Source organism: Marmota marmota, unplaced genomic scaffold, assembly GCF_001458135.2.
Source record: "Marmota marmota marmota unplaced genomic scaffold, marMar, whole genome shotgun sequence".
In the NCBI taxonomy this organism is placed as follows: domain Eukaryota; kingdom Metazoa; phylum Chordata; class Mammalia; order Rodentia; family Sciuridae; genus Marmota; species Marmota marmota.
The window spans coordinates 3,294,656-3,308,156 of NW_026000081.1; the positions used below are offsets into that span (position 1 = coordinate 3,294,656).

The following is a 13,501-nucleotide window of genomic DNA, read 5'->3' on the forward strand; positions in this document are numbered from 1 at the left end:
TATTATTAAACAACTCAAGTCTCAGTTCGTATTGCTGATAGCAACTCTGGCCTCTTAATATGCTTCTTCTGAGGAAAACAAAACCCAGTACTTCTGAGTCTTTAATGTGCAAATAAATAAACTGGGATCTTGTTAAAAGTGTAGATTGTGGTTCAGTAGGTCTGGGCATCCTGGATTCTGGTTTTTCATGCTCCCAGGTGATGTCAACACTCCAAACTACTTCAGAGGAAAGGCCCTGAAAGGTTTATAATAAGCTGAGAAGAAACAGCTTAGGAAATACAGCAGAAGTATGGATTTATTAAAGCAGTATGCAGCCAGAGATGGCCTGTTGGTCACAAAAGATACACTTTGGTCTTTGGAAAAACAGAGGGTGAGAGGACAGAGAGCGAGAGAAAGCAACTCTGGGACTCAGGAGACCCTGGACTGATCACTTCCTGGACTTCTCTGAGGAGCAGCCACCATTGGTCTTATTAAGAGAGTCGGTGCTGCCTGTTCTTGAGCCCACACTATTGAGGATTTTGTCAATATCTCCTGGGATGTTTTGCTTCTCTTCATTCTCAGTCTCTCGGTGGTAGAAGTAGTTGAAGTTGGAGACGATGACAGGCACAGGGAGGGCAATGGTGAGGACCCCGGCAATGGCACACAGAGTGCCCACAATTTTTCCCCCTGGGGTAGTCGGGCACATGTCTCCATAGCCTACAGTTGTCATGGTGACCACCGCCCACCAGAAGCCATCAGGAATGCTGGAGAAATGGGACTCTGGCTCATCCACCTCGGCAAAGTAGACTGCACTGGAGAAAAGGATGACCCCAATAAAGAGGAAGAAGATGAGCAGCCCCAGCTCCCGCATGGAAGCCTTCAGCGTTTGCCCCAGGATCTGCAGCCCCTTGGAGTGGCGGGAGAGCTTGAAGATGCGGAAGACCCTCACCAGGCGGATGATCCTCAGGATGGCCAGGGACATGTTTTGCTGGTTGCTTGGCTCCGTCTCCTGGACCAACTCTGTGATGAGAGTTGCAAAATAGGGGATGATGGAGATGATGTCGATGATGTTCATGATGTTCCTGAAGAAGTCCGTCTTGCTGGGGCAGACCACGAACCGAAGCACCAACTCGAAGGTGAACCACATGATGCAGGTGGACTCCACCATGAAGAAAGGGTCAGAGAACATGGTCTGGGAGAGGTCTGTCTTGTTTGCATGGAGTCTGGGGTCCCTGACCACCTTCAGCTCCCTGTCCTCCCGGAACTCCGGTAGTGTCTCCAGGCAGAAGATGGTGATGGAGATGACCACGACCAACACTGAGACCACGGCCACCCCACGGGCCGCACTGGAGCTCTCAGGGTACTCAAAGAGGAGCCAGAACTGCCGGTGGAATTCATTGGTGGGGAGCGGTGTTTCAGGGTCTTTGATGAAGCCTTCATCCTCCCGGAACTGGTCCATGGCCTCGCTGCCCAGCTCATAGAAGGAGATCTCATCAGCAAAGACATCAATAGGGACATTGGCTGGCCGCCGGATTTTCCCACCAGATTGGTAATAATACAGGATTCCATCAAAACTTGGCCGGTTCCGGTCAAAGAAATACTCATTTCTCATAGAATCAAAGAACTGCATCCTTTTCTCCCGGTCTCCCAGGAGGGTCTCTGGGAACTGATTGAGGGTTCGGAGCTGGGTCTCAAACCTCAGCCCAGCGATATTAATGATCACCCGCTGGTTTCCTTCATTCCAGACCAGTGGCTCAGGCCCTGGGGGATCGGCATAGTCTCCTGGGAGCTTGGAGAAGGTGGTCTCATGGTTGGTGCTATCATTGATGAGGATCTTCCAGTTGGAAAAGGGGCTGCTCCCAGGGCGGCCTTTTGGATTGGACGGATCAAAGTCTGTAGCATAGCCTGGCTCTTCCTGGATTTCATCTGAGTTATCAAAATTGACCAGAGCAACTTCCATTTCTTTCCAGCCACAAACATCCATTCTAGGGGGATCAGGGGAGCAGCATGAAGACCCTCAGTCCTCACTGCCCGCTGTGAGCTGTGGAGAAGAAGAAATTCATTATATACGAGCCAGGGTAGGATACAGCTGGCTCTTGATTATTGATGTTAGATATACCAATGGATTAAGCAATGACTTATTTTTTGCTTGAGAAGGTCGCTTTGGCGACAGTCTTCCCTTGAAATCAATTTGCACCCCCTGAATTTACACATGCTAATACCTACTAGAAATTGCAAAGAGGGCCCTTAGAGGACAGGGACAAACTTTTCCCAGCAAAGGAGTGTCACTATATATGTTGGCAGAGAGGAGTCATAATAAAAGAGAAAGTTACTATTTCATGATAATAAAAAGGACAATTTTGTATGTGTGAAGACTTGAAGTTCACCCAACATTTCCACTTTTATTCTCCTTAGCTCTTTTCTTTCACCCCCAACATCCAGTCCCTTTTGTTTACGTTCTTCAAAATATATCTGGAAGTCTACCATTTCTCATCACCTCCTCCACTATCTCTTGGACCAAGTGGTGAAGCCTGGGAGTGAATACGTGAGCCCCCGTTGGGATTCTGTTCAGAAGGGAGAATGCAGACTGGAGGAGGGGTCGCCGACTAACATGTCCCCTATAGTACACTCTAAAGAAGCTGTCTGTGCCTTGGGCCCCACATCTGGATATACCTTCTAGAGTGATTTTGAGGGTGCATTAGATACATATGTTAGATGCTCGGTGGAGGATGATTGTGTTATAGCTATGTTTTTTTGCCAACTTCTCCACATCACAGGAACTTTAGAAGCCAACATGCCATTGGAATGTTTTGGCTTGAGTCCCAGGTAGTCACGGAGAATGATTTTGTTTTAGTTATTTTCACTGGGAAGTGACTACATAATTCTGTGTGAGTGTGGGGCGGGGTCAGGAGAGCATGCCCAGTGGGCTTGGATAGCCACGAATATCGTCTGACATTCCTTCCCCCAGTCCAGGCCAGCTTCAGCTTCAACTGGAGAGCACTGAAGCCAGGCAGAGCAGAGCGAGGGTGGAAGGGGGGAGGGACCAAGCCTGAGATGAAAGCCGGAGTGGTCATGGCCTTGGGTAGTTTCATTTACAGGCGACAAGGATATCTGCAGCACACAGTGCCGTCAGTCTCTTCACACGGACGCCACCTTCCCTTATCTTTCTGGATGGCAATAATCGTGTGGGGTTAGGAGATGTTATTTCTATCAAGCCACAGAGCCAGGTGACCTTCCCTGGATCACACCGCTCGTGCTACAGAGTCCTGACAGAACCCTGACATGGCCTCCTGGTGCAGGGGGTGTCCCTGTGTGGAGCTGAGGCCTTGTGGGGCGCTGCGGGCCAGGGCTACAGAATCCTGGGAGCTCAGTGTTCCTTGGTCCCGTGTCCTTTTTTTTTTTTTTAGTTCAGGTGTCACCTGTTGGGCAATGAGATGAGACTTGGTCAGTCACAGCAGACGGAGCACCTACCTGTTCTATCTCTGAGGAGTGTGTGGCCTTGCAAGCTTCATAATGTTACTGAGCTTCTTCTTCCTCTGTTGTGGACTGGGGAGGGTATACCCATTGCTGAGCATGCCGGGTGCTGGCCTTCCATGGGATGCCCTGTGAGTGGTAGGGTGGTTGGAAAGCAGGGTGAAGAACTCTGAGAACAGAGCCATTTGGCCAGAGTTCAAATCCTGGCTCTGCACATGGTGAGCCTTGGAGAAGTGTTAGCTGCACAGGAGGCTCCGTGTACCCTGCTTATTTTAGTAAATGTGGATCACTATAGACACTGGGGAAAGAGAACCACACCTGGGGACAAAAGACCTGTCTGAAAGCTCTGTTTCACCACTTAGAGTTGTATGTTTTTGAGTAAATCACTGGATTACTTATGACCCTTAGTTTTCTGATCTGTGAAATGGGTAAAAAATGGTCACTAAAAGATTATATTAAGAGATAAATAAGGCATTTCACTTTATAGATACTTTGCAAATTTCAAATTATTTTGAAAAGCGCTTTGTAAATTGCGAATTACTTTAAAATGTAAAGATTTACCCTTCATGCTTCTCTCCCATCTGCTCTACATGTAAACTAATATAACATACTTCTGGGCAGAAAACACATTTCATGTGAAGAACTGGAGGAAGGATTCATTTTGGGGGGTGGGTACAGGAGATCGAACCCAGAGGTGCTTAACCACTGAGCCACATCCCCAGCCCTTTTTTTGTATCTTATTTTAGAGTCAGGTCTCACTGAGTTGCTTAGGGCCTCGCTCAGGTGCTGAGGCTGGCTTTGAACTCACAATCCTCCTGCCTCAGCCTCCTGAGTTGCTGGGACTATAGGCATGTGTCACCATGCCCCGCTGGGAGGAAGAATTCTCAGCTCACCATCCTCCCCATCTGTTCTGTCCTGACCTGCCCTCCACATCTTCGTTCCTATTTTGTTCTGCCTCTTGTAAACTTTTTCTTCTCCTCTCTCCCAATCTTTCCTTCCCATGGAGGACTGTCCAGGTCCTACATTGTCCGAGGAGGCCACTCTGGCAGCCCCACTTGGGGAGTCCCCTGATTCCCCGATGAGCTCACTCTGCCTTTGTAGATCACCCTTTTGCACCGGGTTTGGAGTATCCATGTCCATGGGGTCAGCCTGAGCTTCCAAGTTCTTTTGCCAGTTTCCAGGATAATAGGACATCGAGGGAGCTCTGTGGGGGTGATGGGGATTTCTTCTTGTCTTATAGGGTTTTCCTCTTGCCTTACATAGTCCTGGAGACCAGGGTTCGCCTCAGTACCTGTAGCACCCCAGGGTCTAGTTTGAGGTGGCAGATAGGAGGATGGTTGATAGGTAGCAGGGTTGTGGGACAGCTCCGAGTTCAATGTATTCTGTGTACACAGAGTGATTATTTGGTGAGCATTTCCTCATTAAGCAGGTGAATGAATGAATAAATGAACGAGTAATTGCAAAGTCACGAGGGCAGGGACCATGTCTGTTTTGTGTGCCACTGTGACTCCACAGGCTCTCTGGTGAACGAATGGATGAGTGATGAATGAATAGGATGCAGACAGCGTACCAGGCTCAGGGCCAGGACACCTGCCTTGCCTATGCTGCTTTATGATCACCAACTACTACTACTTTACCTCCTCAAGCCTCCGTGTTGTCATCTATGATAGGAAAATTGGCTGAGTTGGAGAAGCCAGATCAAAACAGGTACACATATACAATAATTTCCATGATACAAAAATTCTAGCAAAATACAAATCTAGAAGGACAAAAAGCAGGTCAGCAGTTGCCTGGGAATGGGGGCAGGGAGGAGAGGGCAGGATGATAAAGGCTCTCGAGGGAGCTCCATGGGGGTGATGGTGATTCTTCTTTTTCTATCGGGGTGACGGTTTCATAAGTATGTACACGTGTTGGAATTCAGCAAGTTGCATGCTTTAAATATAGTATGCATTTTATCTCAATCAGGGTATTTAAAAAAAGCAAGGAAGGAAATAAACACAAAGAAATAAAAATGTGCAGTTTGCCAACGATGCTTCGAGATTTTGGTAAGGACTGAAGGAGAAGATGTGGGGATGCTTTGGAAGCTGCAGGGCGTTGTGTGTCTTCCTGCGCAGCGTTCCCCACAGCACCTAGAACCACACCTGGTCATGCTGCAGGGGCTATACTTCTTTCTGGGCACAACACTATTTGACTATATGTTCTGTGGAGCTTAGCCATCTTTGGTCCTGCAGCATGTGACACAAGGGATCAGGCTGGCTCCTCACTGTCTCAGGGCATCTTACAAGTCCATCTTCTGACCCTTGCTTTCCCTCTTCCCCCAGAGCCAAACAGATTTGCTATGTGGCCTTAGGCATACTGTTGCCACTGGCTCTCTGCTTTCTTCTGCTCTGAGTGGGTCCAAACATCCCTGTCCTCAAGGTACTTAGGAGAAGAATAATATACTGGATGTCGTCTATTGCATACTGCAGTAGGCATGCCGTAGATGGGAGTGGATCTTCTCTGGGAAGCCTCTTTCACAGCCACCCGGGCTGCCCCTGAGCTCTGTGGCAATGCCTGCTGGCACATGGATACATATGAGACTGTGGTGCAGGGGTCTCTTTCCAGACTAGACAGGGTACTTCCTGGAGGCAGGGCTTTGAGGGTTCTACCATATGCTTCTCCCAGAACAATCCCGTGCAGACGTCTGAGGCTGGTGCTGGGGCAGTGGATCTGGCTTTGTAAGGTCACAGAGCCACACTGAGCCAGCAGGGCCTGTCCCATGGCCTTTCCCCACAGGATGCCTTTGGTTGCCTAGCAACTCCAACACCTCCTCCACATTCAGGTGAGGCAGCAGCTGTCACCAAGTCAGAGAGAAGTCAGCCTGCAAAGACAACCGTGCGTACTGAGCCTCAGGGCCCTGAGCCCCAGGGAGGGGGAGTGCAGTGCTGTATCGTGGGCAAGCTCAGATGTCGCAGGGCTGACAGCTGGTGGGGGGACAAGGAGGCCGGCAGGTGAGCCTGGCACCAGATAGGTTCCCACACCCATTACAGAGCTCTTTAGTGGATGGTGGCAAGGCAGGCAGGAGGGAAGAGAGACTGTGGCGCTGCTTGAGGCTGGACAGAAGAGGGCGCTGTTGTCCTGCTAGAAGCAATTCCTGGCCACTTTGTACCCCTTTCTTCCATCTTTGATATCCCTTCTCCTTCACCTCTTAGGTCCAGCTGGCCTTAGGTCCTGCTGATTCTCCCCAGGGTGATTCTGAAACCCACTTCTTCTGCCCTCTGCTGCTTCTTCAGCCTAGCTCCCTCTCTTCAGCTCAGTTGATTCACACTTGATTTATTTAGGAGGCAAAAAAAAAAAAAATGTAGATTTTGTACCTTTGCCAGTGGTTGGGATTATGATATCCCACACTCCAGGAGCCTTAGTTTCCCCAGCTGGGAGACTTAGGTGAGACTTGCTGCTTCTGCTACCCACCCTAGTCATCCGGGTCCCTGTGGAGAGATAATCACGGGCACCTGGCTCTCCTGGCTTTCTGAGCTGAAGGCAGAGGGTGGGATGACAGACTTGGACCTCAGAGCAGCATTCTGCCATGGACCCAAATGAAGGTAGGCAGCAGGCTGGGGGTGAGGAGAGGGTGGTCCAGGACCTTAGACCTGTCCCTAGCACCGAGTGGTCCCCTAGGCATCCTGGCAAAGGGTGTAGGCTCTGGGGGGCAGAGTCAAGGTCATCTCTCAATCCTGATGTGGCCACTTACTACCTGCATGGCTAGCTACGCTCCCTTGACTTAAGTTTCCTCATCTGTAAAGTGACCTCATTCGTATCAGCCTCACAAGTTTGTGATGAGGAAGTGCTATCCATATGGAAGTTTTAGTAGGTGCCAGTGAAAGCTGATAGCTAGTATCTGCTGGGGCACAGGTCAGGTATCTGTGGGGTCGGCCATTTCTCCTTTATCTCTCCTGCTACTCGTAAATGGTGTGCTATAACATTGCTGGTGTGGCAGCCGGGCCCTTCAGAGGTCATTCCTTCTCACAAAGAGCCTGGGTGTGCATGGTGTTCAGTGAGGGGAAGACCATGGGGTAGATGTCCCTGCAGGAACTGGGAATGACTTCTATGGCCTGTTCTAGGCCCCTGTATTGTGGTGAGGCCTCCTCTTGTCCTGCTGTGAGAAGCAAAGTGATCACATGCCGCTCACCAGGCTTTCGCACACAGTGTCTGAGCCTCACAGTGCTCCCCAGTGGAGGCAGGGTTACTATCCCCATTTCACAGATGAGGACCCTGAGGTCCACAAAGGTATGTGAGCAGTCCAAGGTCTTTCAGCTACTATGTTATGAAGTTGTGATTCACACCCAAGTGTTCTAGTTCCATTTGTCATTCTTCCCTTTAACCTCTTGTCCGGCAATAGCAGATCCATGATCTCATGTGATTCTCATGCAGAATCATTCATTCAGCCAGGGGGTGTATCTAGGATGGACACACACACACACACACACACACACAGATCTACTTGGACACACACCAACACGGTGATGTATGCCTTTTCATACAAATAGTCACAGACACATGCATACTGCACATAACATTGCCATGACACCCGAACCCACAGATATGTACTCAGGTGCAAATATGCAGACACAGAAGCAGACTGCCTCATGCACAATCTGCGGTGCAGAAACCACCCACACTGCACAGATGTTTCGGTTCCAGGTGTGCCCTGAAACTCCCTTCTCCCATCTCCTCTTTCCACCTCTTGGAACAGGAGAATGTTCTGTTGCTTGGAGCAATTGGAGAAGACAAAAGAGGGCTGGAGGGGGCTCAAATGGCTGGTCACGTGGCTCTCTTCCTTGTTAAGAGTGGCGATGGGCACAGCGTGGGCCGTCTGTCTCTTTCCCTGTGGGGACGGCTCAAGGACAAACCTATTTTCCTAAAGGGACGGAATGATGCAGTCAAGAGCTTTTTCATTTAAAACTTAGGCAGCAGCATCAGAGAATGGTGGCAGGGTAATTCATTCCACAGGAATATAAGGGCTTACAATTTAACTGCTGTTAACCTTGAAGACAGTGCAAGTCCCTACTGACCTTGGGGAAAATACTTTTGCTCAGGTGTCAGCTGGGGGAAAAGTCTCCTGGACCTCTTGATTCTGTACACTTTCCTGTTTGCCCTGGAGAGAATGCATCTGCTTCTGATGATGATGGGGATGGTTTCTAGGTAGCAGGAGAGAGGGCTGAGAAACCATAGGCCTGGGAGTCTGAGGGAACTTTATTCTCTAGTCCGAAAATAGCAGACCCACCACCCATGTGACTCTCATGCAGAATCATTTATTCAGCCAGGGGCTGTGCATGCATATGCACGTACACACAAACACAGACCCTCATACCAGCACTTGCATCTTCAAGTGAAGCAGCTTCTGCTCAAGGCTGTCACTTCAATGCCCTTTGGGCTGGCTCTCTGCAGAGTTCTGCCTGTCAGCCATGCCCACGCAGGCCCTGGGGAAGTGTGGAGCCAGGAGGGACACTGCAGCTGAGTCCAACACCCTCCATACATTCCCATGCCCTGTCCTCAAAAAAGCCCCAGTCTAGCCTGTATCCAGATGCTGTTCCCCAAGAGAACTTGGATGGAAGCCCACAGAATACCCCCACCTTGACTTGGCTGTCAGGCGTAGGGTGTGGAAGGGCAGGTGAGTGATATGTGCCAGGACTTTTGTTTCTATAAATCCTTTCCTGCTACTCCCCCCCAAAGGTGGGTTTGTTTTTAGCCAGCCCCAGGAATATGAGAAAGAATGCTTTTAGATAAAATTTCAAAATAGGGGACATTTCTTTTTAACCTACTATTGCTACCAAACTTGCCCCCGCAGCCACCCATTTTCATGAAGCCAGTTTAATTAGCTGGAAAAAGTATGTGGAATCGGTTGACACCAATTCAAGTTTTGCCTCTGCCTCTCCCTAGCTACATAGCATTAGAGGAATCACTTAACTGCCCAAGTTTTAGTTCCTTCATGGTTAAAACAGACACAGAGCACCTGCCCTGCCTATCCAGACCTGACACCTGATCCAGAAGGTTCTTAATGAGTGAATGGGTCAGAAGTATGTTTAAGATGACAGGTGTCAGCATGTTCACAAACACACATGGGGTGGAGACTCACAGGCCTTGGGCCAGATCTGCTGCAGGATGAAGGTCCTTTAGGAACTAAGGTACAAGAGGCCACAGCTCCCTCTGCCCTCCAAGCCTTGTGTTCTACTCACCTTTATACAACTTCCCAACTTCTAAAGTTTGTTTGTGTCCCTGTTTTCATTTGACCCTCACAACAGACCTGAGATGGACAGACTGCTATTATTGTCCACCTTTTACAGATGAGAAGCCTGAGGTTCAGAGTGGTGAGGGTAGTAAGTGGAAGTGCAGGGACCTGGAGCCTAAAACTCACCCTGGGCTGCCAACGGCCTCACTCAAGGCTAGGGATATGCCCTCTGGTCTGCCCTCGGTTTCTCAATAACATGTTGCAAGTTATCATTAATAAATTTACCAAAACTTACCTTGTCCTCTCCCCTAGTCCTCCCTTCCTCCTCCTGGGAGGCATCTTATTTAGCGGGGTGGTTATGAGGATGGTGGCGGCCACCAGCAGGCCTAGATTTGTGATCCCCACTCTGACCAGCCAGCCCCTTGGCCCTGTGCCAGTTGCTTCCACTGTTCTTCTGTCTGTAAAATGGGGAGCCTGCCTACATGACAGGGCCGAGGTGATAATTAAAGGAGTGACGGTGACACTTAGGACAGTGCCAGACCCCAGGCAGGTACTATGTAAAAACTGGTTCCTGTGTGTGTGTTGGAGTCGGTGCGTGGCTGTCCTGGGAGGAATACCTTGTCTTGGCCTGGTTTTGAGAGCATAACTGGGGTCTTTCCTTGCCCTCCTGGGATTATGTGACCTTGCTCTGCCTTTTCCTTCCCCCAGGGTGTCTCAGTCTGGCTCTTTGCTCAGGAGAAGGCATGTCCCACCAGTTTTCCAAACTGTGGCATCTACCTCCATGAGGTCCCCTGCCCCTGCCTGCCCCTCCCTCTCCTGCTGCTGGCCTGGATTGCTGTAATAGCCACTCCCCCCCTTCCTGTCCCTCCATGTGGCTACCAGGGTGCCTCTCCTCACAGCCAGGCTGGATCTGGACACCCCTGCTGGAGGGCTCCAGTGGATCCCTTTACCCAGCCTGTGGTTCCTCCTGGTCCCTTGCCGTGGAGGGGCCACAGCCTCTTCCACTCTGTCGCCAATTCTAGGACTGTGGACACATACGGCACGTGTGGTCAGAGGATGGAGGGGAGGGATGAACTGGCTCCTGTTCCAACTGGCAGCAGTCACCCACCACACCTCTCCCTCGCCTCCCTCTCCTTGGGTGGCCCGGGTCAGGCAAGCAAGCCCCGAAACTTCGTGTTGTTAGACACTGAACAACAGAATGCCAAACGCTGGCCTCTCCTTTTTGCAAGCACCTCCTATCCTGAGTTATTTTCTTGGGGGTCATCTCTTTTAAAGAACAACCCCATAGCTACTTTCCAGGATTTCTTAAGCTGTATAACCTTGAGCTAGTTACTTTACTGCTCCCCACCCCCTTCATCTATAAAGCAGAGATAATGATGGAGAGAGAGAGAGAAAGAGAGAGAGAGAGAGAGATTTGGGGAAGGAATTCTATCCTTGCATCACCCTGGTCTCTGGTACAATATGTTGCCATTCACACAGAAGAACCACTGAAAATATTTGTTGAATAATTCATTGATTGGTGCACAAAGGCACGAGCTTTGGAGCAAAGCACCTATGGTGGAATTGCAGGCATCTGTCCTTGGGAGTCGGGTGGGTGGTGGAGGCCGGGTGTGGCCAACAGAAGCCACTGTCTATTCTCCTGGCTTCCGGCTTCTTTAGGCCTGTTCTTGGCTCATATGTGGGGTGTTGAGTAGAGAACAAATTGTGGGGCCCTGGGGCCTCCTTAAACTCCAAGAAGGCTCCAGAATTTCTGAGGCAGAATTATGCACGGTTTTTGAAAATGTGCATGTGTGTGTGTGTTGGGGGTGGGGTAGCTAGGCTTTCTTTTGGTGGAGAGTCAAGGTCCAGACCGCAACTGAGGCCCATGTGGACCATAAGAATAATGCATCTCCCTAAGAGCAGGCTGGGTCACGAGCCCGTCTGATTAGCTTGTGCTTCTTGCTGTGTGTCCAATTGAATTTCCCCAGAATGCTTCAGAAACTCTAGGAGGACCCTCGGGCCTGCTGGCATGGCAGCTGAGATCCAGCCTCAGAAGTTGAAGTGTGTGTCAAAGGAGAACAAGATGGCCAAGAACTCACCAGCAGGAGCGGTGGAGAGGGAGATGTGCCTTCTTCAGCCTGTGTGAGCCTGGGGCGCTCCAACTGGGTCAGCTCTCCATGGCGGAGGGGACGTGCTGGTTTCAGGGCAGACGGGAGAACTGGCAGGAAGAAGCCTGCCCAGCAGAGGCCTAGGATTCAGAAATCCTATCCCTCCGTGAAACAGGATCGCCCCGGCCATCACTGCCTCTGGAGGAAGCTCGAGAGAGAGGATCCAGCCTGGTTGGTGGGCAGGGTGCAGGGTAGCAGGGTGCTGGGGTGAGCTCAGGAAAGAACAGCCTCCAAGCTCATGGCTGATGATGCATGGGTCAGCTCTTGACCTGGAGGTTGAATTAGCTGAGGACTCGGGATATTTCCTAAAACTTGCTATAACAAGAAGGCAATCGAGGGTAGTGTCTGTGGGCCCCATCATCAGACCCAGCTCATAGAAGACCTGATGGCAATTGCGATCGGGTCAAGCCTGGTTTCCCTGGGCTCCTCATTGACTGGTCCTGGCCCTGGTTATCCCAGTGGGCCTTTGCCTACTCACCTGTGATCAAGGCCAGGGTAAGGGATATATATGCATGGGGACTTCGTTCAGTCCCACTGGAGCTAGGGGACAGAACCTAGGCCTGATGACCTGTTACATGAACTTTTCTCCAACTCCAGCCAGACCCCCTTTCAATGTGGGGAAGGAATCCTTCACAGGGAGAGGACTCTCTGCCCCAGGGCCTAGGGGTTAGGCACGGATCCCTGACAGCTTTAGGATGGCGAATCTGATCCATATTAACTCCATGAGCAAAACTGTAAGCAGAGTCTCCCTAACCATTTCCTGTTCCTGCTCCATCTCCAGCTCATGGCCCCTTCAGAAGTCTTACTCCTCAGAGAACTGCCCTGGCTCTCTGACTTTCCATCACGAGGAACTCTATTTGGGTAAACACAAGAAGGAGAGGCCAAGAGGTAAGATAAAACTGAGTCCCATCTTAGAACTGGAAGACCATATAGCACCACTGAGAACTGGTGACCTTGAATATATCCCTCAGTCTCACTGAGGCAACAGCACAAAGTTTCAGCATGCAGACTCTGGAGATGGTTGTTTGGGTCCTAATCCAGGCTCAGCTACTAGCTGTGTGACCTTGGGCAAATTACCTTACTTCTCTGAGCTTCCTTTTTCTCATCTATAAAAAATGGGGATGAGAAAACTAGTACAGTGTTGTTGGGAAATTTAATTGAATTAATCCATGTAAAACCCTAGAACAATTCCTGTCATGGTGAACGCTCTCAGTCATTGTCTGACCTTTTGTAGCAAGGGATCATCAGCAGATAATGGATTTAAATTGCTTTGTAAACTATAAAGTGCTGAAGACATTTAGAAACGCATGTTACTATTAAAGATCAGGTGATGCTATTTTGGGGGTCTACAGGTTTCATCGTCAGGGCTTCCCCATGTTTTAGGAGCTTCCTTCTTCAAACTGGGTGGCCCTTTCTTTGACAGCACTCTGCTTTCAGTCCCCATCCTTTCCCCTGCTGGTCCTGTCCCCATCTCCTGAGGCTGCTGGAAGGCACTCAGTGGATCCTGTGGAAACTGGGGCTTTGTTCTCAGGGTTCTTAGTGCCTTATTTCAAAGGCGATCTCCTGGTGGGTGTTTTGGGCCATTTTGAGATGATAAACCTTTTACTCTTCCTCATGGGACATTTCCCCAGAAAGTGTTTTTCTCTTCCTTTCCTCTCCTCACCTCTCCTCCTCCCCCCCTTCCCCTGTCTCT

General features: G+C 50.0%; 1 protein-coding gene across 1 annotated transcript; it reads right to left on the minus strand.

Annotated features, from left to right (window-relative positions):
• Positions 1-241: 241 nt before the first annotated feature.
• Kcna10 (potassium voltage-gated channel subfamily A member 10) lies at positions 242-11,753 on the minus strand. Its single transcript, XM_015505041.2, has 2 exons — positions 11,740-11,753; positions 242-2,020 (listed from the first exon to the last, which is right to left on the minus strand). The coding sequence occupies exon 2, from the start codon at positions 1,961-1,963 to the stop codon at positions 428-430; it is 1,536 nt and encodes a 511-aa protein (XP_015360527.1). The 5' UTR covers positions 1,964-2,020; positions 11,740-11,753; the 3' UTR covers positions 242-427.
• Between the last annotated feature and the right edge of the window lie 1,748 nt (positions 11,754-13,501).

What these genes read in the sequence shown, in the direction of transcription:
- Kcna10 (XM_015505041.2), bottom strand. Translation starts at nt 1,963, where the DNA reads ATGGATGTTTGTGGCTGGAAAGAAATGGAAGTTGCTCTGGTCAATTTT.